Source organism: Phymastichus coffea, unplaced genomic scaffold, assembly GCF_024137745.1.
Source record: "Phymastichus coffea isolate CEN01 unplaced genomic scaffold, Cenicafe_Pcof_1.1 PCOF00054, whole genome shotgun sequence".
Taxonomy (NCBI): domain Eukaryota; kingdom Metazoa; phylum Arthropoda; class Insecta; order Hymenoptera; family Eulophidae; genus Phymastichus; species Phymastichus coffea.
Window position 1 is genome coordinate 1,145,139 of NW_026706865.1, and position 20,677 is coordinate 1,165,815.

Genomic DNA, 20,677 nt, shown 5'->3' on the forward strand with positions numbered 1-20,677 from the left:
GGGCCTCCGCAGCCCTCCCGTAAGTGATAATGCAGCCCCAACACAACCCATTCGTGCAGGTCGTAACGACTTCCCCGAAGGCAAGCAGGCAAGGCAGGCTCACAATGATAATCCTGCCTTATAGCCTTCTCTCTCTCTCTCTCTCTCTCTCTCTCTCTCTCTCTCTCTCTCTCTCTCTCTCTCTCTCTCTCTTCCAGTTAGTTCGAGACTTAACAGTGCCGTTGTTGCCAGATCGCACCGTGCACTCTCTAAAAAGTCCCGGGGTTTACTTGTACGAAGGTTGCATGCTCGCTTTGTTTACCTAAAGGGTGTGCATTTATTTTTGGATCAAAATTAAGGCGTCTAAAATTCTCCATGCCTACAGTCTATGCCTGGCTGCTGTGCGAGAGAGAGAAAGCAAAAGGAGTATAGACTTGTGTATAATATAGCAGTGTATACCAAGAGAGCGAGAGAGAGAAAGAGAGCGGTAAAGTAAAAGTGGAGAGGGAAACTCAACCAGATTTCATCGTCAGTCAGTCAGTGTAGTTCGCTCGAAGCCAATCCAAAAGTCTTCAAATCTACTGTAACGTGGGTGTCGTGATATAGCTGTGCTGTGCGTGTGTATGGTTTCGCGAGCGACGCGCGATATGCCGCACATAGCCGAATCAACAAGTGTCGTCGTCGTTGTGCGAACCTAACCTCAATCTTAATATAGCCTTCCAAAAAGACAGAGAGACAGAAAGTGAAAAAGAGAAAGAGAGAGAGAGAGAGAGAAAGAGAAAAAAAGAACGAGAGCAATGCTGTGAAAGTAAATTTTACAAAAGTGTATGTGTCAGAAAAATAAGTGATCCAGCGGACTCTCCCTACATCTCTTCAAGATGGAAGTCGTCTACATAGGTGTGTTATGTCTCTCCTCTATATACATACAACAGCATGGCTTTTGTACTACTACAGATACACCCACGTATAAATCGCGCGACACTTTCGATGCGTGGGTGGTATTTGTATTTATACTAGGGTTTTTGGAGAACGCGTTTTTGATTAGAGTAATTCTATTGCTCGGAAGGGAACGCTTTGCGAAAAAAATGAACATTAGAGAAATCTTGATTTACGAGTCCAAGAAAAAGAAAAAAGTTGAGAGACAACTACGTTACCGGGTCATTTATATCGTTTATATTGGGATATACTCAACAAGACTTTCTAATTTAATCATGTGAATGATTATATTCTCGCGGTTTTTGATAGAGTATATTCGAGACCATTTCGCAGTAACTACGTGTTTATTTGATCCTTAAGATATAATTACATAAATATTATTTTTTGTACATGTAAAAATCATGTAGATTCTTGGAATACCATTCTTCAAGATACCAGAGAAAAGAATAGTTACGATCTATTCTTTATCATTTATCGATGTTTGTTGTTGATTGAAAGAAAATCGGGTTATACGAAAAAGTGTCTCGTCAAAATGAAATAACTATAGAATTTACGTGTGAGTGCTCCCCGCATTATATAGTCTCATTTAGAATTTTTCCAACGTCATATCATTTAATTGAAGAGTACGTAAGCATCGCTGAATTTGCATACTGACGCGTGACGTCGCGCACCAAGTTCTTATATATACCGGTCGATGTGAAAAAAAACATTCACGTGGTGGACATCTTTTTATAGATACACTTTGGTAATATACGCGACTGCTGAATGTATACTATTCAAAACGGTGCACGGAAAATTTCGCGTTATTGTCGGTTTGATAGACTATTAGCGATCTATCAATAGATATTAAAGATTTAAAACAATGCAAGGATGAGTCAATATCAATTTTCAAATATATAGGTTGTACTCGCTACTCAAACTAAGTTTTTTCGTTGTTGCTGTACAAAGTATCCAAGCATCCAAAACTGTTAGACTACGTGCGCGCGTGCACGCGCGCACGCGTGTGTGTGTATGTGCTTCTGAACATGAGAAAGTCTATGTGTATCCGGGCAATATTCGCCGAAGTGGTTTTAAAGCAAGAGAAGGCTCTTAAATCATTTAATGCGCGCAAGAGATATGAAAACACTCGAAGCGTTAAATAAATTTGCGAGTGAAAGCATTTTCTGACATATACAAGCCTTTTGTTTATTTCTCGTGATTAGCTACATCATATTCGTCTTTTTTCTTGAAATGCCAAAGTTGAAACTTTATTTTCATGAGGCTGCGTTGCATATGCGAACATTATAGCTATACCTTGCTTAAACTTACAGTCTGTCATTAGTGATGTGCCTGAAGAACGCGGTATGTTATGGCTGATGTATAAATGTTGAACGATCGGCACAGTGCGCGAATGTATTTTTAATTTATAATTCTGAAAGCTGCGGGTGTAGATCGGAAGAACAAAAAATTTGAATTATTTATAAATATTTGTTTTAATCGCGGAATGGCAATAGAAAAAAAATCAATAATATTGCTTCAACTTTACGAACGAAACATCCACATCAACTATGTATAGAAATACTCCGACCGTCTGCAAAAAAATAAAAGGGTGACAAGGACTCATACAAAAACGGACTACCTGAAAACATCTTATTCTTGCCGCAATTAAAGTGCATATCTTATCTTGATTTTGGCATAAGATTCGTGGTTCCAGCAGCAACGCGTGTGGAATTTGCGCGTGCAAACAGGCAAACTGTAAACACGTTTACTACGTCTTTCGCGATGTGTATTTTTTGCTTCTTTTTTGCTTTCTGTGCATGTGTGATGTTTTATACCTGCGAGGAGATGATAGGACTGGAAAAGCAACTGTTTGCTCAATTTATTAATAAAAAAGTCTGATTTTTTAAGTAGTTGCGAAAAAACGATTACGTACGATTGAATTTATTACTTTTTACCACTACTGTTCGTGATTTTTTTTTCTTAGATTAATTTTACTTCAATCGAGTACAATGTCAACTAGAATCTGTAGAAACAAGTTGAAAAACGAGTCTATAAGTCATTCACATGCAATACGCGAAGCTGACGTTTGTTTTTTGTGTTTGTTTTGTTGTCTTGAGTCATCTTCTCGGTTAAATATGTAACTAACCGACACCGTGATTGTTTGGAATGTAGAGACGAGTATTTATGGAAATTCATCTATTTTTAAAATTTAGTTGCACGTTATTTTAAAAATAGTTTATCGGACTTATTATAAAATGGATCCACAACTTGATGAAATCCAATTGAAAATGTTCTGGGTTAAGTCACAAAAAAACCGTCAGAATTTATCCGTAATCTATCATTATGAAATTTATACGCTATGTTACCTCTGAATGTCAAAAGCAGCAATTAATCTAATCTGTATACGTTGCTGAAAAAAAATGAAACAAAGCGTCCCGTAAAACTGTAGGCATTTAGCCATAACGTATACCAGCGGCAGCCGTCTCGCACGAAGATTAACGCATCTTGCGGCAGCAAAGAATTCCACGCGTCGTGTGTGTATGTATGGCAACAATTTACTGAATCAACAAAAACGAATGTCGCCTCTTCGTCCATCAAGCCAATAATACGCGAGCGTGCATATAAAAATACTCCTTTTTTATCTCTCTGGACCCATCGCCGTTTGGCGCGCGAGTCAATTGAAGCGCTGTATCGAGTGTGTTTGTGTTGGCTGAATCTCGGTCAGAGCGATTAGGTGGTATGTGTACGTTAATGAGTTCCGACGAGGGTTAATATAAGCCGGACTATTGTTTGTTTGTACGATGATGAAAACAAAAGAACGAAGCAATTGTTTCCATTCGTACGCTATTTAACGGATATTTGACTTGTTATACTCTAGTGAATCGCGGTTAAAAAAAAAATTTCTTATTTCTTGTGCTCGTTTCATCGCGATTAAAAATCGTTTCGGTTGCGATAGGTTGGTTTAATATGCGCTTTTACTGACGCAACAATAATGATACCAATTTCAAGCGTAAGTCGCAAAGTTTGAAGTGATGTTACGTAATATTTTCGCAGACAATGTTGTGATAGTAGATGAACAAAACAAACAGGATTGAACTGCGTGTTAAAGCTAAATAAAATGAAAACGATCGCGTGGCAAATGATAATAATTGAAGCGCTAGTACTCTCTTCATATTCCATAAATTAATAGAGCGCACAATTGACAAAGTTCGTTCATATGCCGCATAGCGAAGTGAACAACGTTGCGAAATTCCATATAAACGACGATCGCGCTCGGCGCCGCTTGCAATATATTTGTGGCGCATGGGCAATTGAACGTCATAGGAGCGCGCGTACGTTTTCATTTAGAACAACAAAAAAACAGAAGAAAGGCAGGCCAATGACACGTACACAGGCGAGAGCCTTTGTCGCCGGAATAGATGGGCTCGTCGATGGATTTTGTCGTTCGAGCGCTCTTTTTAGACGCAGTGCAGTGTCTGCACCTGGCTGCAAACGGACTTTGATAAACAACGCTGTGTCAAGTTTTTTTCAAACGTACGGAGACTCGGTCGAAAAATCCAAAGTACACGCTGGCCCTCCGCCGCTCGGTCTGTCAATCTCTCGGGCACCCTGTGGTAAAAAGAAAGCGTAGCTGGCGGCGCGACGGTTATTTCGGTATCGTTCTCTCTCGAGAGAACTCGATAGCAGCGTACGTACGCCGAGAAAAAGGAAGCTCTGGTAGCCTCTTGCTCGTGCGTTCGTAGGGAGAAAAAGTTGCACGTGCTACGAAGGCCGAGAATAGCCCGTCGCTTGCCGACAACACAGCACTCGCGCGCTAGCCGCCCGTATGCTCCAGTCATATCAAGTCATACCAAGCCGGCTCTAACGCTCTGTGCTTTTCCGTGTTCCTTGGCGCGCTTCTTTCGCTGAGCTTTGCACTTGTACCATTTTGCCGATTCTCGGCATATGCACTGTTTTTATTGACCAAATTCAGTTGAATGATCATTGAAAATTACTTACAAAAAAAGAGGTAGTTGCATGAAGGAAAAAATGCGATTCACGAGTCCCAAATTTTCTCGCCTATTTCGAATCAGTAATCAAGGAAATGACAAATGAAAATCGATTTTTAATAATTGAAATTTTCATAAATCAATATAAAGAAATCTCGCAAGTTCTTGGAAACTTGCTGGATTTATTCATAACATTAACAAACAATCCGACAAAGGCTCGAACCAATTGACAGCTACCAGATATCAGACTGTGACATTTGTAAATCCACGAAAGCCCTGAGAGATCGTAAAGTCGTTGACGATACTCTTAACTGAGATAGCCCTCACGAGGAAATTGCCTCGAGTGTTATGCATGGATGCACTATCAGAATGAAATATTACTTTTCTCGCGATATTTCAAATGGGTTAACGATAACGGAGAAACTGTAAAAACTATTGAAATGTAAATCAATCACTGATAATAACATCGAGAAAAAAGAACGAGCGAGCAGTAAGCTGAAAAGAAATCTAATTGAGCTTGCGACAAGCATTTATTCTGCGTGGAGAAGGATCATCCCGAGCTAGATGTATATTAGAGTTGGCGTATGAAATCGAACGGAAGCCGGTAAGCGAGCGAGAGAGAGAATGCAGCCGTCGTCGTTCCGGCTGTCACGAGCTGTGGGGCTGTGGCGTGTGTATATCTTGCCTATACCTACGTGATCGCCATTTCGAATGTTATTTGTGCGCCAAAGGAGCAAAGGCCTTTAATTGTTCGACGCTCTGTGAATGTGTCGTTAATTTTCCGTAAAAGGATTTTATAGAGCGACAGAGGTGAGAGCTACAGGGCGCTTTTATGGCACGGTAGTTTGGACTTGAGTCCCTTTTGAATAATCTGCGCTAGTGAGCGTCGCGTTTAGTGGATTTACGGCAGACTTTGAGCTTTTTTAACTGGTATTTAAATGAACTCATTTTCGATGCACATTTCAGAAGCTCATTTCACCTTATCTCGCATCTTTATTCAAAGACATCTTATCTGTGAAATATAGCAAACAAAGAAAACGAAAAACAGGAGCCAACTTTATCAGCGACCAGAATATACTTTAAATGGCCATGGGAGAGCGAAAATAACCACTGTCGATGCAATTCAATAATTGACCGGTCGATAAAATAGCCTTCATTTCATTCCCTTGCTTTGCCATTGATTCACGTCGAGATACCGATGACTTGAACCTGCGCGCGGCGCGATTGCATTGTTGACAAACATTGAGCCTTATAGGAATTTAAAGGAACTCCCGTAGAGTTTACTCAGTAGTTTTGATTCCGCTGCAGCGCACTCTGCTATTTATTTTTTCGAGCTGGGGCACGACTCCTAGATGTATAGAATATCCAGCTAATTTCAAACTAACTCTCTGAAAGATGCTGCAGTCGCTGCGTTCAACTTGTAGCCAAGTTTTCTTTCTCCACACTACAAAAACTGTTCATCAATTAAGAAGCTTCGCCCTTGAATCAAGTGTGCAGCAAAATCAGAACTTGCTTTTTCAACTTTCTGCGTGCTTACAATGAAAACTGTTTTTGTAGTGTACGCGTGTTTTGTACTTGAATTCTGTTTTTTAATTATCCACGAAAAGTGTGCAACGAATATACGTACTTACGTACAATTTTAACTTTTCTAGATGAACGGGAGGATGTTCAGAAAAAGACTTTTTCCAAATGGATTAACTCGCAGTTACTTAAAGTAAGTAACTTTCTTTGTGAACCTCAAAAAAACATCGTTAATAAAAATTTACTATCACTTGTTGTGTAAACATAGCCAGATAGCGTGAATGTAAAATGCTTAATCAAAATAATTTATCTATGGTGCGGGATGTATGTATGAGAAAAAAATTCGTATCCGTAATGCCCATAGCTAATTTTACCAAAAAATGATAATAAAATAGATCTATCTAATTTTTCAGAATCAACATGATCCAGTGACAGATTTGTTCTTGGATCTTCGAGACGGCAATAGATTACTATCTCTACTCGAAGTCTTGACGTCTAAGTCATACGTAAGTTTTAAGTTTGCGAAAATTCATGTGAAAGTGTCATCGCTTTTAGTGTATAATTTATTTTTAGAAACGTGAACGCGGTCGCATGAGGGTCCATCACCTCAACAATGTAAACAAGGCGTTGCAAATTTTAGAACAAAACGCCGTAAGTACTTTATTCCCATCATTCAGAAAAATTACCATCAATTAATCGTACCGACTCGTCGATATTTCAGGTGAAGCTCGTAAATATCAGTAGCAATGATATAGTCGACGGCAATCCCAAATTGACCCTCGGCCTCGTTTGGAGTATAATACTTCATTGGCAAGTGCATTATCATCTGAAAGATTTGATGAACGAGTTGCAACAAACAAACTTAGAAAAAACTTTGCTCGCTTGGTGTCGACAAAACGTACAGAATTACGAGGGTGTTGATATAAAAAATTTCACGACATCCTGGTCCGATGGTTTGGCTTTCAATGCTTTACTGCACAGGTGGAGGCCGAATTTATTCGACTTCAATGCCATCGCCAAGAAACATCCAAATGCTAGACTTGATCATGCCTTTCGAGTGGCTCAGGAGCACCTTAGCATTGAGAGACTACTCGACCCTGAAGGCAAGTTCTGCTATTTTTTCTTTGTTATATTGAAGTTGTGATTGTAGAACTATATATGCGTATCCACTTGTCCAGTAGATTTTTTACGTAATAGCTATCTGTTTACGGTGGATAAAGGATATGTTTGTTCTACTGTGAAAAAAAAAATGTTATTGTATTTTTTTATGCATTTGAATTATATAATGATTATCCACAACTGCACTTACAAATAACGATAGGTTGAAATTTTTCAGTTAATATTCTGTTTAATCGTGCTCTCAGCTGTATGTGTTAAAATAAACGCGTATTCATTTATTTTGTAGATGTTAACACGTCTGTTCCCGATAAAAAGTCCATATTGATGTACGTGACTTGCTTGTTCCAATCGTTACCGCACTCCGGTGAGGATGTCGAGGGAATCGACATTTCGGCGGCAAGTGATTCGGGATCCGCTGCCACTACACCGGGTTTTGAGGTAAAACAAAATTATCCGATACTGCGCACTTCAATAAGTGTGAATTTTTTTTAATATTCAAATTGTCTTTACTTCGGTAAAATAAAGTTAAAATAAAATAATTAATCTAACGAATGTAAGCATTAGTTAATTCATTAATTCTCACCTTGCAGCAGGCAACGGTATCATTTCCGCAGTTTCCACTGTACGAACCACCAAGTTCACGGCCAGTATCCTTAGCTACCAACGTGTCAGTGGAACTAGGAGGCTATCAAATGGCACTCGAAGAAGTATTAACGTGGCTACTGGAAGCCGAAGACATATTGAATCATGCACCCGAGCCAGGACCGAGTCTCGAGCAACTTAAACGACAATTTCACGAACACAGTGGCTTCGTCAATGAACTCTCGGGTCATCAAGATGGTGTGAGGACAGTTCTGGAAGAAGGTGAACGATTGATTAACGATGGGGGTTTACAGAAGGACGAGGAACGCGAAGTACGCGAACAGATGCGTCTGCTTAACTCGAGGTGGGAGGGACTCAAGAAGAGAGCAGTCGAGAGAGAGACTAGGATCCAACAGGTGAGAATTGAGCATTTCCGGCTCTGCGGACAGGCAAGATAATTGTCCGATGAAATGACTACAATGAGTGATTTGTTATTTATATGCGAAGATGTAATTTATTTGTGAGGTCAATTATAAAAGAATTGTCAAGGTGAAGTCAATATTTGATGAAGGATCATTATTTTTCCTAAAACCGTGTATTACATTTTTCGTAAATAAGAACGGATTTTACAAACGTTAAAATTAATTTCCAATAATTAAAAACTCACAAAATATACAATTATTTGTTAGGCTCTGATGGAAACTCAACAAACCCAATTAGATTCTCTACGCCAGTGGCTAACAAAAACCGAGGACCGAATATCGCACATGGCCAGTCAAGACAATAAGTTACCACTCGAGGAGCAACTAAAACAACTGAAAGAATTAGAAGATGACATAAAAGTCCAACAAGCAGTTGTCGACGGGTTAAACAAGATGGTCGTAGTCGTCGACGAGGAGAATTCGGAGACGATATATGCACAGATGCAAGATCAATTGTCTGCGCTCGGCGAGCGTTGGGCACACATTTGCAAGTGGCAGCAAATACGACAACAGAATTTGCGAGCATTGTCATCGTTTTGGGACGAGTTGACAGGTACCTATAAGAAACTCGTATCGTGGCTCAATCAGACGGAAATAACACTCAAACAAATGGAGGCACTGCCGGCGTCCGAGATCGGACAAGTACTCGAAAGAATTAAAAAGTTGCAGTTGCTAAAATTGGAAATGGGTCTAGTGCAGAATAAACTCAGTAAATTACAAAAGGACATTCAAGATTTCGAGGGACACAGCTCTAGCTCGGAGTGCGTTGATATGTTGGAAAAATTTGAGAATCTGGCAGATCGTTGTGATGCTGTTAATGCTATTATGGAAGTTCAAAGTCAAAGAGTAAGTATATTAAACAAATGGTTTTATGAAAACAAAATCTTTAAGTTAGTACTGAATCTTTATTGTAGATATCGAATTCTGGATTTGAAGTGGATTTATCCGACACCCAAGTAACTTTATCATCGAGTGACTGGAGTGATTCGATAATTGCGAACGCCAGAAAAGAAGAAATTTCAGGAATGTCACCGGCTCACAGTGATTCGAAGAAGCGAAAAATAGATAGCGTAACGAGACAAGATTTCGAAAAAGCTTTATTGGATCTTTATAAATGGCTAGACTACGTAGAGTTAGAAATAAGCGGCTCAAAGGGCGCATTTGACTTATTGACCGTTGATGAAAAAAAGATTGTACACGAGAAAATAATGGAGGATATAGATTCTCACAAAGCCGAATACGAAAATGTTATCAAACTAGGCAAACGTCTTGTCGACGAATTGCAAAGTATTAATGAAAATACCGATGACGAGGCAGCTAAGATTAAAAATATAGAAACTTGTTGGTCGATGACCAATGCTAGGCTAAGAGAGATTAAAGACACAGTGGACGTACTGTTGAAAGCGAAAGAGTGTAGGGTAGAACTGACTAGCTTAAAGTTGATGCTAGAGGGGCACTCTAAGTGGTTTGATGTTAATCAAAAGGGTACTCAAATCGAACTCTTCAGGGTAAGCGAAAGCTTTTGTACAAACATTAGAAATAAATATTTTTTTAACTTTATTTTATTTTATTTAGGTTAAAGTAAAATCAATGAAGTCATGTAAAGATCGTGTTGAGAAATTAGAGAAGACAACAACTGAATTAGTTGAGGCTGACAGTAAAGGCCAAGATGAAGTTACGTCGTTGAAAAATGACGCCAATTTATTCGTTAAAGACTGGAATAATTTACTGACAAGGTAAGATCAATGTTTAATACAATGTATTGATATTAATTTCAAGTATTAATTTATGCTTTTACGTATTCCAGATTGTCTAGTAAATTAAATGAATTGAGCAACGTGGCCGACAGAACACCTTCTAAAAAGTATATCGAAACGATGACAACATTAACTACGTTTATCAATAATATCGATAGCGTTCTTCTTTCTGAACACGCTGTTATGTCCGACGAAAAAACAATGCAAGATAGAGTCAAACGGTTTCAAGAACTGCAAGATACTTTAAGATCTCATCATATAAATTTTACATACGTCAACAAAGTCGGTCAAGATTTAATATCGAAAATGGACAACGACGAAAAAAGTCACAACATTAAAGAGGAACTCCAAGATCTCAACACAAAGTGGAGTGATATTCCGATTATTCTTGAAGAAAGATTGCAGAAACTTTCGAAAGGTATACATTTTGTAACAAAATATTTAAAAAAATGAAAGTCTTTATCTTACAACGTTATTTTTAATTTAGATATCGAATCTTTAAAAGTCTTCGCACAAGAACTAAGTAGTCTAAAAGACTGGCTGGACAGGTCAACAGCGCATCTCCAAGAGATCGCCGAAGATTCCGCGATAAAAGACGTGGAAACTACAGAGTACAAACTCCGGCAAGTTCGAGACCTTACCGAAGAGATTAACAAGACAAAGCCGAGAATTGAAAATTTACAGACCGCCACTAATACTATGCTCGAGAATTCCGAGCCAAACTTCGCTACCGTTTTGAACGGCAAACTTGAGGCGGTTTTTCACAAGTGGAATTCCATTGTCGATGGTGCTAAGATGCAGGGCGATAAATATGAGAATGCTCTCAAGAAAAATGATGAAGTAAGTTGAATTTTATAATGGTTTAATTGAAAGACATCTTTATTGATTGTTTTAATAATTTGTTGTAGATTATTAATGGAATTGAAGATTTTACAAATTGGCTATCCAATCTTGAAACTGAAATTCCTGTAGAGGGCAAAATCACGTCCTCAGTTGAGTTATTCCAAGCTCGCGGTCGTTATCAAGTTCTTAAAGACAAAGTTGATCGGCGAGTAGAAGAATTTCGCAATTTAAACGAACTCGGCAGCGATAAGCTTCTTAGTTCTGAAGGTTCATCGGTTCATGAATTGGGCCGTCGTTTTACTTTTTTAAATGCTAGGTGGACAGACGTTACCGATCGAATATACGAGAGGTACAAACATTTTCAGAATGCTAGTCACGAGTACGGCGAGTTTCGAGCTCTCGTGGCTCAGGAAAGTGACTGGTTGGATAAACTAGAAAAGAGGTTGAAAAAGTCAAGCAAGAATGCTGCTGATGCTGAGGACATTTCTGAAGAACTTGATGTGAGTTTTCATTCATTAATAAATTTTCTGATCATTTGAATACAAAAAGTAAATTGGTACATTGATTTAGGATCTAGAGAATTATATTAGGAATCATCCAGATAATCGTTTCGAAAAACTGCAAGAAATTGGCAAACAACTCATCGACAACGACATCATGACTCAGTCGATTCATTCAGACGTAGAAGCTCTAATAAATCGGTGGGAAAGTTTGCACAAGCAGGTAACGTATCATTCGCATAATTAATCATTCTCTACTAACCTTGTTAAAAAAGTAACGATAAGTTCATTTTGAATACTATTTTGTTAACTAATTATATCCGAAATTGTTCCACTTGAGCTTTTAAGATAACTGCATGTTGTGCGGTGATAAATGAATCATCCCATTTGAGAAACGACGTGTAAATAATAAGTGAGAATGGTGGTTGAATCGTTCGAGTTTAGGCAGGCGAACGAACGAAGTTACTGGAAGGATCAGTGAGACAAGCCGAGCAGTCCGAAGGTCGGATACTCGCCCTTCATCATTCGCTTACGCAAATTGACTCGGTACTAACAGCACGACTTGACTGTGACCTCACTGCTGATGATTTGCCTCACGATTACCAGGTCTGTTCTCTGCATCTTATTTGTCCTTTTCATTTGCGGTTGTTAGTTGGGTTATTATTATGCGTGAATTTGTTTTTGGTAGTATTGAGGTATGTTTGTTAATGAAATTAATCAATGTTCAACTGAATCCTTTCAATGAGTGAGGCGTGATTAAAGTTACATGTAGAACGAGAAAACAGTCGTGCTATTTGAGCATCACGTTTTATTCCGATAACACGAGTTGGAAGGATAGACAATATATCATGGTTAAATGTAATTCATTCGAGTAATAATTCATTATTAACATAAAAAAATGTTTACGAAACAATTAATATCCACACATTCGATAAATGTTATAAAAATGCCATAAATATCATAACATTTCTAAACTCTGTAACCAAGGTCCAAAGAGTATACATTTTTTTGACAAAACATCATTCACAACGAAAACTAACTCTCACACACAAGCAGAAACTGGTCGACGAGATGGACAGTCATCAAACAACACTAGACGACATGTCAGCTCAAGTCGAAAGCTACAAAGCAGCAGGTAAACTAGAGGCAGCGCAACGTCTACAGGAGCAAACTCGTTTGATACGTCAGAAGTTTGCCGAGGTGCAGAACAAGTTCCAACGTTTCCGTAGTCCGACAAGCATCGAGCCACGATTATCTCGAGCTTTACGCGAGCTCAGGGGTATTGAAGAGGCTACGTGTTTGCTTGAACTTGCCACCGAAGACCCTGATGCTATCGAGCGACAGCTCAAGCACTGTTTGGTTAGTGGAGAAAGAACAAAAAAATATATTTGGCGTTACAGAGTAGTGCTTATCTCGAGTGCTGGCTATTGACTTATATTCTTTCTGTTTGCAGAGGTTCTATCAAACATTAAGTGAAATCAAGAGCGAAATTGAAAGTATCATTGTTGCTGGCCGTAAACTTGTTGAAGAAGGTAGTATTTCAGAGCCAGACAAATTTTCTAAACGTATTGATACTCTCAAGGAATTGTATAATAAGGTACTTGAATTTTTTTTAAACTCTATAAAATATATTACAGCGCCTTTTGGTTCACAAACTTATACGAATAAGTTGATTATATTTAAATATTTTAAATAGCGCACTGTTAACTAGTTCAAGTTTTTTACTTAAATAATTCTTATATTTTTTTTACGTAACTATTTTTTTCTTCTTATAGCTGGGTATGCAAATATCCGAGTCGAAAGCAGTACTTGAGTCTGCGTTAGAGTTGTCACGTGATATGTATGAACAAATGTCGTACATAAATATGTCTATTGAAAATATTAACAAGGAATTAGATACGCAAAGGCACAAACCTGACTTACCAATCAATGCAATTTATGTTACGGTACAGATAATTTCATTAAAGCGATTAGAATTATAATAGGAAAAAATGTAATCGATTTTTTTCTTATGCAGGAAACGCTCACAGAGGTAATCCCACGATTGAATGCCGTGAAGGATAAACTTTGCAGAACGCAAGATGAGTTTTGTAAACTTTGTGATCCAAGTTACCTCGAGCAGCTTAAAGAAAAGCTCTGTGATATCATTGATAGACTTGCTAATACAGAAAGTCGACTACGACTGTGTAACGGATCTGAGGTATGTTAAACTAACATGCAGGTGCCCAATTCACGTGCTGGATGAATTTACATTTTTATTTAACTCTCCGATTATTTTCTGTTTCAGACGGAGCCAAATGTAGATGAAATTAATGCGTGGCTTTCGAAATTAGAAAATAAATTAGGTCAGTTGGAAAGGGTGCCTGTTGACCAATTTAATGAAGGACAATTTGAACAGTGTAAAGTAAGAATTTTTTTTATTTATTTTGTTTCTTTATATGGGATAAATTTTATTGAAGCTGTCGAAATATACGTTCATGAAATTGCTTTCTTCTAGGCTATACAAACTGAAATATTAGAGACCAAACCAATAATTCAACAACTTCAGCATTATTCGTGTCATCCTAATGTTGCTGAGGTTTGTAGACGATGGGAAATAATTTTCAGCAGAATCCAGGTAAGTTTTTATTGGTTAATTATCCATTTTCAGTTACACAACTTATGAAGCATTAAAATAACATGATTTTGTCATCTAATTGCACGCTTAAAAAAAAATAACAATGCATAAGTTGTGTCGCTTATGTTTGCTTTTTGTTCTCATGCTTTTGCTTATATAACATTTACCACCGGAATCGCCTATCATGACGGTACATTTTTATTTACCGTACCACTTGCAAGCCACACCAACCATCGACGATACACAAGTTTTCTAAAGAACTATTTTTCTCCATGTGAATATTTTGAAAATTAGATAAGTCATGAGACATACTGTGTCTAAAACTCATTTTAGCTTTAGTAATATATAATGTAAAATTATGTCTTAACATAATTTGTGTAAAAATATGCATATATTTTTTTGATTATCGGTGACACTAATGATTAACAAAATTGAAAAACTCATTGCTGTATTTGTAGAAAATATTATGTTATTATCGTTTACGTATATGTATCGAATATATGTTAATAATAGTTTAAAGTTAGATTCTGCTAGCTGTAATATATTTCTGTAATTATATTTATGTAGTAGATTTTATTTTTGCTACGCATAATTGTTAGATAAATTAAAAAGCGAATGTGTTAACAATACAAAAAAAACAAATATGTACCTATATTTATATGCAATCGATAAGCTTTCAAAATATTCACCTGTCGATCTGAATCAACGAGGTAATGGGACCAAAACGTTGGCCGAAAAAGTGAGCGAAAGAGAATCCTTGTGTAAAATATGTATGAAAGTATATTCTGTCAATAAAAAATGCATAAATGTCAGTTATAACCAATTGTAGGTGTAAACGTAAAAAAGCACTTGATCCGATAATAAAAGTCAGCTTCAATATTTGTCTGTATACCAACTGCCACGGACATTTACAATTTCGATTTCTGTTGTGAAATGTGATGATAGAACAAAAATACTTGTCTCTCCATGACGTGGAAAAATAAGTATGGACAGATATGTAACATTGTTCCTTCTCCCTTCCTCCATCGGTGTTGTAATAGACATATTATACCCACCTTTGAAAAGAAAGAGGGTGACACTTGTAAAGCGGAAACAGCAAAATGGTCGGTGAATGCATTGGTGATGGATACATAGGCGCGAAAGTGCCAGCGGTATTTTACTCCAGAAAATGCTTGCGGAATGTATTTTTCTCCTCTGCGAACCAAAAAAACAAAAGTTTTGAAATGTGTTTTTTTTTTGTACCTTTCCGCCTTTTGTACACCTGTTTTATGGCTTTTTATTTAGTTTTAAACGTTTGGTATTGAATTTCTTTGTTAATTATATACAATTAATTGAGCATGCTTTTTTAAAAGAACTAAAATTTTAATTATTTTTCATTGACAAAGTTATTGACAATTGTTGATTTTTATTTTGATAATAATGAAGATTAAATTTTTCATCTTCAAGCTTTAACTTCAATATTATTCTTGAATTCGAAACTTAATTTTAAAAATACCACCGAAGCGAAAATTTCTCTTTCAGAAAGTCTTCCTATTTTCCCTCTATCGCCTGATTTCCGCTGCTTGTCGCCTTATTAAATTTTCCGAATTTCTAAAGAAAACAATTTTTTTTCACGAGTGCGTGCGAGACAAAGCAAAGTTGTAGAAGTGACGCGCATGTTGTATCGTATTTTCGCAGGAATGGATCCACAGGATCACAGATAATTTGTTAATTAGCTCTAAGGGTCGGGACTGTCGCAATGCAGCAGCGTCATCATCATCGCCAGCCAAAGTGGTATCACTTGCCGACGACAACGATGACGCCCACGACATGTACGGCATAGGGTATCTCAACCCAGCTTTCGACGAGAACAACGTCCGGGGAATCGCTGGCAATACTGGTTCGCACAACAATAAACATCAAACATTAGATGATAGATCATCATTTTTACTTATCATACGGATTAGTGTGCGTCTTGTTAGGTTGCTTTTACAGCAGAATATTACGCGATTGAATTCCTTTCATACTGCGTGTGTTTTTGGTAGGCTTGCTTCAATGATTTCAAAATAATTTTGCAAGTTATATAGAGATTGTAGCTTTCGCGTTTTCATTAAGTTCGAGTTTACGGCAACTGATTATAATATGCTTTCATTTATCGAGAGTCGTTTATTTTACGAATACTTACTCAACCGTACAAGTTGAAGAACTCCTTGAAAGTAAAGATTCAACGAAAAATTTGTTACACATATCCCACGACAGTAAAATCTCAACTGAGCTGTACGCGTAGGCACATCAATAATCACACCAGAATCGTCGCCGATCGAAGTAGCGATGCGCAGCCACAAGTCTTCGTCGAAACCCGAGCGGACGCGGATCATCGACGTGAGCCGTACAGTCCGACGTCGACTCAACATGAGCTCTTCCGTGCTCGATGTTGTGCAAATCTCCCAACAGCAGCAGCAGCAATCAGTAGAGCACGACGAAGACGAGTTCTTCCTGTCAAAAAATAGCAAACTTTTTTCGCAAGTCGAGTCGAACTCGCTGCAACAGAGCAACGAGTCACAGCAGCAACAGCAGCAGCAGCAGCAGCAGCAGCAGGAGAGACGGGCTGATTGTCAAGTTGTCGAAGTGAAGGCTATGGAGATTGTCAAGGCTGTCGCGGCAAGTACTACCGAGGATCGGGTTGTCTTGCCGAAAGCTAATTTTAGCGTACAGCAGGTGCCACAGGTACGCATGCTGATTATCATTGCGTTAGCTCATGATTAAGTCGATAAAGTACACGACAAATTATTATTTAAAAGTTAACTTTTATCACTTAACTGATGTAAGAAAATGCAAATAAAATAAATCTGAGCAATGCGAAGCTTGTAGTTACAAGATACTTGCACGTACATAGGTGGTAGAGCGTGTCGAGATTGTGGAAGATACAGAAACCGAAGCCGAATCCGGGGACACCGATCCGGACGAGCGTGAAAGCTTGAAACAAGCAGCATTACCGCTACCTACGCCACCAAAGAAGGAACTCGTGTCGATTCTAAAGCGTAACAATTCCGCCGAAACAAATCAAAAGGAACTTTGCAATCTACTGGGCGAAACGTTAGAAGTAGGTTCGCCCACGTGTTACTTGCAGAAAGCTAAGTTACCGCTCGTTACGACAACACCACAAGTCTCTAAAACTCGCATCGACACCGAAAGTGTGGCCGAGTACCTGATACTCGACGATGGTGAACGACCTGCATTACCAGCGCCGAATTTCGAGACGGACGACGAGGGGAATGCTGCCAGTGGTGCACGTAGGAAAATGCCAAATGCTAAGGAAGTGACATTTGCTGGGAATGATGGTGACGATAAAGGATCACCGGTTGCCAAAAGAACCAGAGTCCAAAGATTCACGCCCACCGGCCAAGTCAGAGAGGATTGCGACAGCTTTTATGGCAGTGATAAGGAAACTGACGACGCGTTGATTTTCTCTGACGATACTGAGATTGATGTGGGCAGCTCGAGCTCCGATGACGGTGACGTCAAGCGAGACGATTACCATATGCCGGATAAGGTAGAGATTTTTAGATGAGGGATAGGAATGGGATTGTGGCTTGTCGAGTGGTATGTTTCGATTGATAGTGTTTAAGCTAGTCTGCAGTTTGAATGTCTGATGAGATTGTTAATTGTAATAAAATTTTGTCTGGTTGAACATGCTTCTTGCATTCGCTGAAATTTCAGGCATTGAATAATTTATTCAATTGAAGTCGTCTTGAACGTTGCTCGAAACCAAACTGAATGAAGACTAACAAGCCTCGAGAAATAAATTGAAACACCCTTTGGTTGTTAAGGTTTATCTTCTGACGAAAAGAGACGATTGTACAAACGAAAGTATCCTAATTTCTAAATGAAAAAGTACTAATCTCTAGAAGTAATTTGAAAAGTTTTCCATTGCAAAGAGATGCACGACAATCAGCGAAAGGAAATTTGATTAAAAGCTCTCTCGCGAGTACTTAAAATTCAACTGAGCGAACGCGCGTATAGGGGACTGAATGTTTATTGCCAGTACAGTCAAACTTATTCGATTGTCGCTCTCTTGTCGTTCAGGGAAAACGAGCAGGGAGAAGCGCGCTTTCGCTTCACTTGAGCGTAAGTCGATTGTTACGTGGACGAGAGCTTCTCGTTGATTCAAGTTTAAGCCCAAAACTCGATTGTGAGTTAACTATCTTTTAAGAAATTTTCGAGTCTTCAGATCAGTATATCGGTTCACTAGAATATATTACACAGTTGGTTTTTTCATTCTTGTGTATATAATACGTATACAGAAAAGTTGTTAAATTTGCTGCTTTTTTAAAAATTTTTTTAAAGAACACTTTTTTTTTCAATGAAAATATTTTTCAAAAAAATTAATAAAACCAACCATTAAATATATTCAAGAGCATTGATAAGCTAATCTAAAATCTTGAAATGTTCTTTAAGCATATTTTTCTTGAATTATTTTAGAAATAATTCAAGAACAGTGTGTACTCAGGTGTGGTTTTCTCTCTCCTGCTCGGGCGCCTCCTTAGCATGACGTATAATTTATGCCTTGGGAATTCTAACAGGATGATTACGCCGTTAGTATGCTGTTGCGCGTCGACGATTACGAACACCGTGTCCATGAACCAAGAACTCCTTTCTTTTCTTTGCGAATCATCGGCTTTACCATAAAATACAAAAAATATTTTGTAGCCTCGAATAATCATTGATCGGAGTTAGAAAATGCTTAAAGCTGGTCGAGCGAATATTAATCCGAGTCAACGAGAAGTGAATCTCGAGAAAATCGCAACTTGATCGGGCGAGCCGTCTGCACTTCCGCGTCGCACGCACGCATCGCAATCTACGCTGCACTTTCTCTAAAATTGCGCTAGCTCGCAGGATATGCTTTACGTATTTGCGTACTCATAGCCGGATTGATTTTTCTTATCGGTGTCCAATGATACTAGCTGCCGGTGAATAATCATAGCGGAAATTAAGGGAGCATAACGCAAGAATTATGAGGTGCTTACAGCGTCGATGACCCCCGATGAAAATTTTTGATGGATAATTGCGCTGTCTCACGCCAAATTGCCTGATGTTGCAAGATGCTAATAAATACTCGCTACCCTTCGCTTTTTTTCCTCTGAAATTTATTATTGTAAAATTATTGTCAAATACGCAAATTTTAGGAATATTTTTTTGCAGTGACGAAAAGGCAAACTATGTCAATTTCAATTCTTAAATTAATATGACATTCAAACTGCAAGATTATCATATCAATCACAGACAACTATTAAAATAAACTATCAATATAGTATAACATCTAATCATCACCAATTCATACTAACAATAACAATCCCGCTCAAAAAAATCACATTCGCATTCAATTGATCCAATCGAATATTTGGAAACAGATTAAAATAGAAAAGGTTCATCAGCGCATATCGAGCAACGTTCACGAGAGAAGCTCGGCGACCGAAAAAAAATTGCTCCCAACGACGACTGGCCGAGTATCAAGAGCAGCCCTAGGAAAAGAAATAATCGAGTTCGAAGACTTGGCACAGCAGATGCTCAAGCGAATGGATATCATGCTCATGACCGTCGGTGGGCTCAACAATGAGAAAGATCCTAGTAAAAGACTCGAGGTATCACTTTTCTTAATGTATCTTTTGTTTAGTTGTACTGATTTTAAATTTTTACGAATACCTTGCGAATAATAAAATAAATTATGTACGTCGATATTGTATTAATTTTAATAGCAAGCTGAAAATTGAATTTGAAATATAACCTAATTACGCCTCAATTTATTTCTTTGTAGATCCTCAAAGGTGAGATCAGCTGTCTAGCCCCTGACGCAGCAACCCTGATAAGCCGTGGTGACGGTCTAGTAATGACAGTGCATGCGAGTGACCCAAGCCGAGCTGAAAAAATAAAACATGAACACCAGGACAAACTGCGAGGCAAATGGCATCAAGTAATGCAAGAGTGCGAGACGAAACGAACACAAGCATTGAAAGCCGAAGACTCGTTACGTGTTTACAATCAACTGATCAACGAATTGGAGGATTGGTTCCGCATTGCATATCAGAAGTTGGAACAAGCGAATAATTACGAAGGACAATTAGAGGCATTCACGATTGAGTTTGATACCAGACAGGATCAAATTAAAAAGCTCTCTCAGTGCGAACAGGAATTGAAGAAATTAAATGTTGGCCACAATGAGAATGCGTTTTACAGTATTAACAGTAGGTGGCAAGAAATTAGCTCGCAGTTCAAGAGATTCAGTGGTAGTAAGGATAAGGATAAGCAACATTCCGATAAGAAAGTTGAACTGGTAAGTTTCTCTTTTAATTATTTTTATAAAAGAGTGCATTCGAGTTTTTTTTTCTTAACTTTC

The 20,677-nt window shown here is 38.2% G+C and overlaps 1 protein-coding gene across 3 annotated transcripts in view; it reads left to right on the plus strand.

The window, feature by feature from the left end:
- Window positions 1-535: 535 nt before the first annotated feature.
- LOC131665815 (dystrophin, isoforms A/C/F/G/H) overlaps window positions 536-20,677 on the plus strand; it is a 175,165-nt gene continuing 155,023 nt past the window's right edge. For all 3 annotated transcript variants that reach the window (XM_058937963.1, XM_058937964.1, XM_058937962.1), the window contains exons 1-26: window positions 536-876; window positions 6,536-6,597; window positions 6,818-6,910; window positions 6,978-7,055; window positions 7,126-7,507; window positions 7,810-7,961; window positions 8,114-8,521; window positions 8,795-9,433; window positions 9,502-10,095; window positions 10,163-10,323; window positions 10,395-10,762; window positions 10,832-11,184; window positions 11,253-11,687; window positions 11,758-11,910; window positions 12,132-12,293; window positions 12,744-13,046; window positions 13,141-13,284; window positions 13,463-13,633; window positions 13,705-13,887; window positions 13,975-14,091; window positions 14,185-14,304; window positions 15,982-16,183; window positions 16,571-17,010; window positions 17,180-17,836; window positions 19,695-19,925; window positions 20,099-20,614. In XM_058937963.1, coding sequence (XP_058793946.1) covers window positions 858-876; window positions 6,536-6,597; window positions 6,818-6,910; window positions 6,978-7,055; window positions 7,126-7,507; window positions 7,810-7,961; window positions 8,114-8,521; window positions 8,795-9,433; window positions 9,502-10,095; window positions 10,163-10,323; window positions 10,395-10,762; window positions 10,832-11,184; window positions 11,253-11,687; window positions 11,758-11,910; window positions 12,132-12,293; window positions 12,744-13,046; window positions 13,141-13,284; window positions 13,463-13,633; window positions 13,705-13,887; window positions 13,975-14,091; window positions 14,185-14,304; window positions 15,982-16,183; window positions 16,571-17,010; window positions 17,180-17,836; window positions 19,695-19,925; window positions 20,099-20,614 — 7,143 coding nt within the window. In that variant the 5' untranslated portion in view covers window positions 536-857. The remainder of the gene's footprint in view (window positions 877-6,535; window positions 6,598-6,817; window positions 6,911-6,977; window positions 7,056-7,125; window positions 7,508-7,809; window positions 7,962-8,113; window positions 8,522-8,794; window positions 9,434-9,501; window positions 10,096-10,162; window positions 10,324-10,394; window positions 10,763-10,831; window positions 11,185-11,252; window positions 11,688-11,757; window positions 11,911-12,131; window positions 12,294-12,743; window positions 13,047-13,140; window positions 13,285-13,462; window positions 13,634-13,704; window positions 13,888-13,974; window positions 14,092-14,184; window positions 14,305-15,981; window positions 16,184-16,570; window positions 17,011-17,179; window positions 17,837-19,694; window positions 19,926-20,098; window positions 20,615-20,677) is intronic.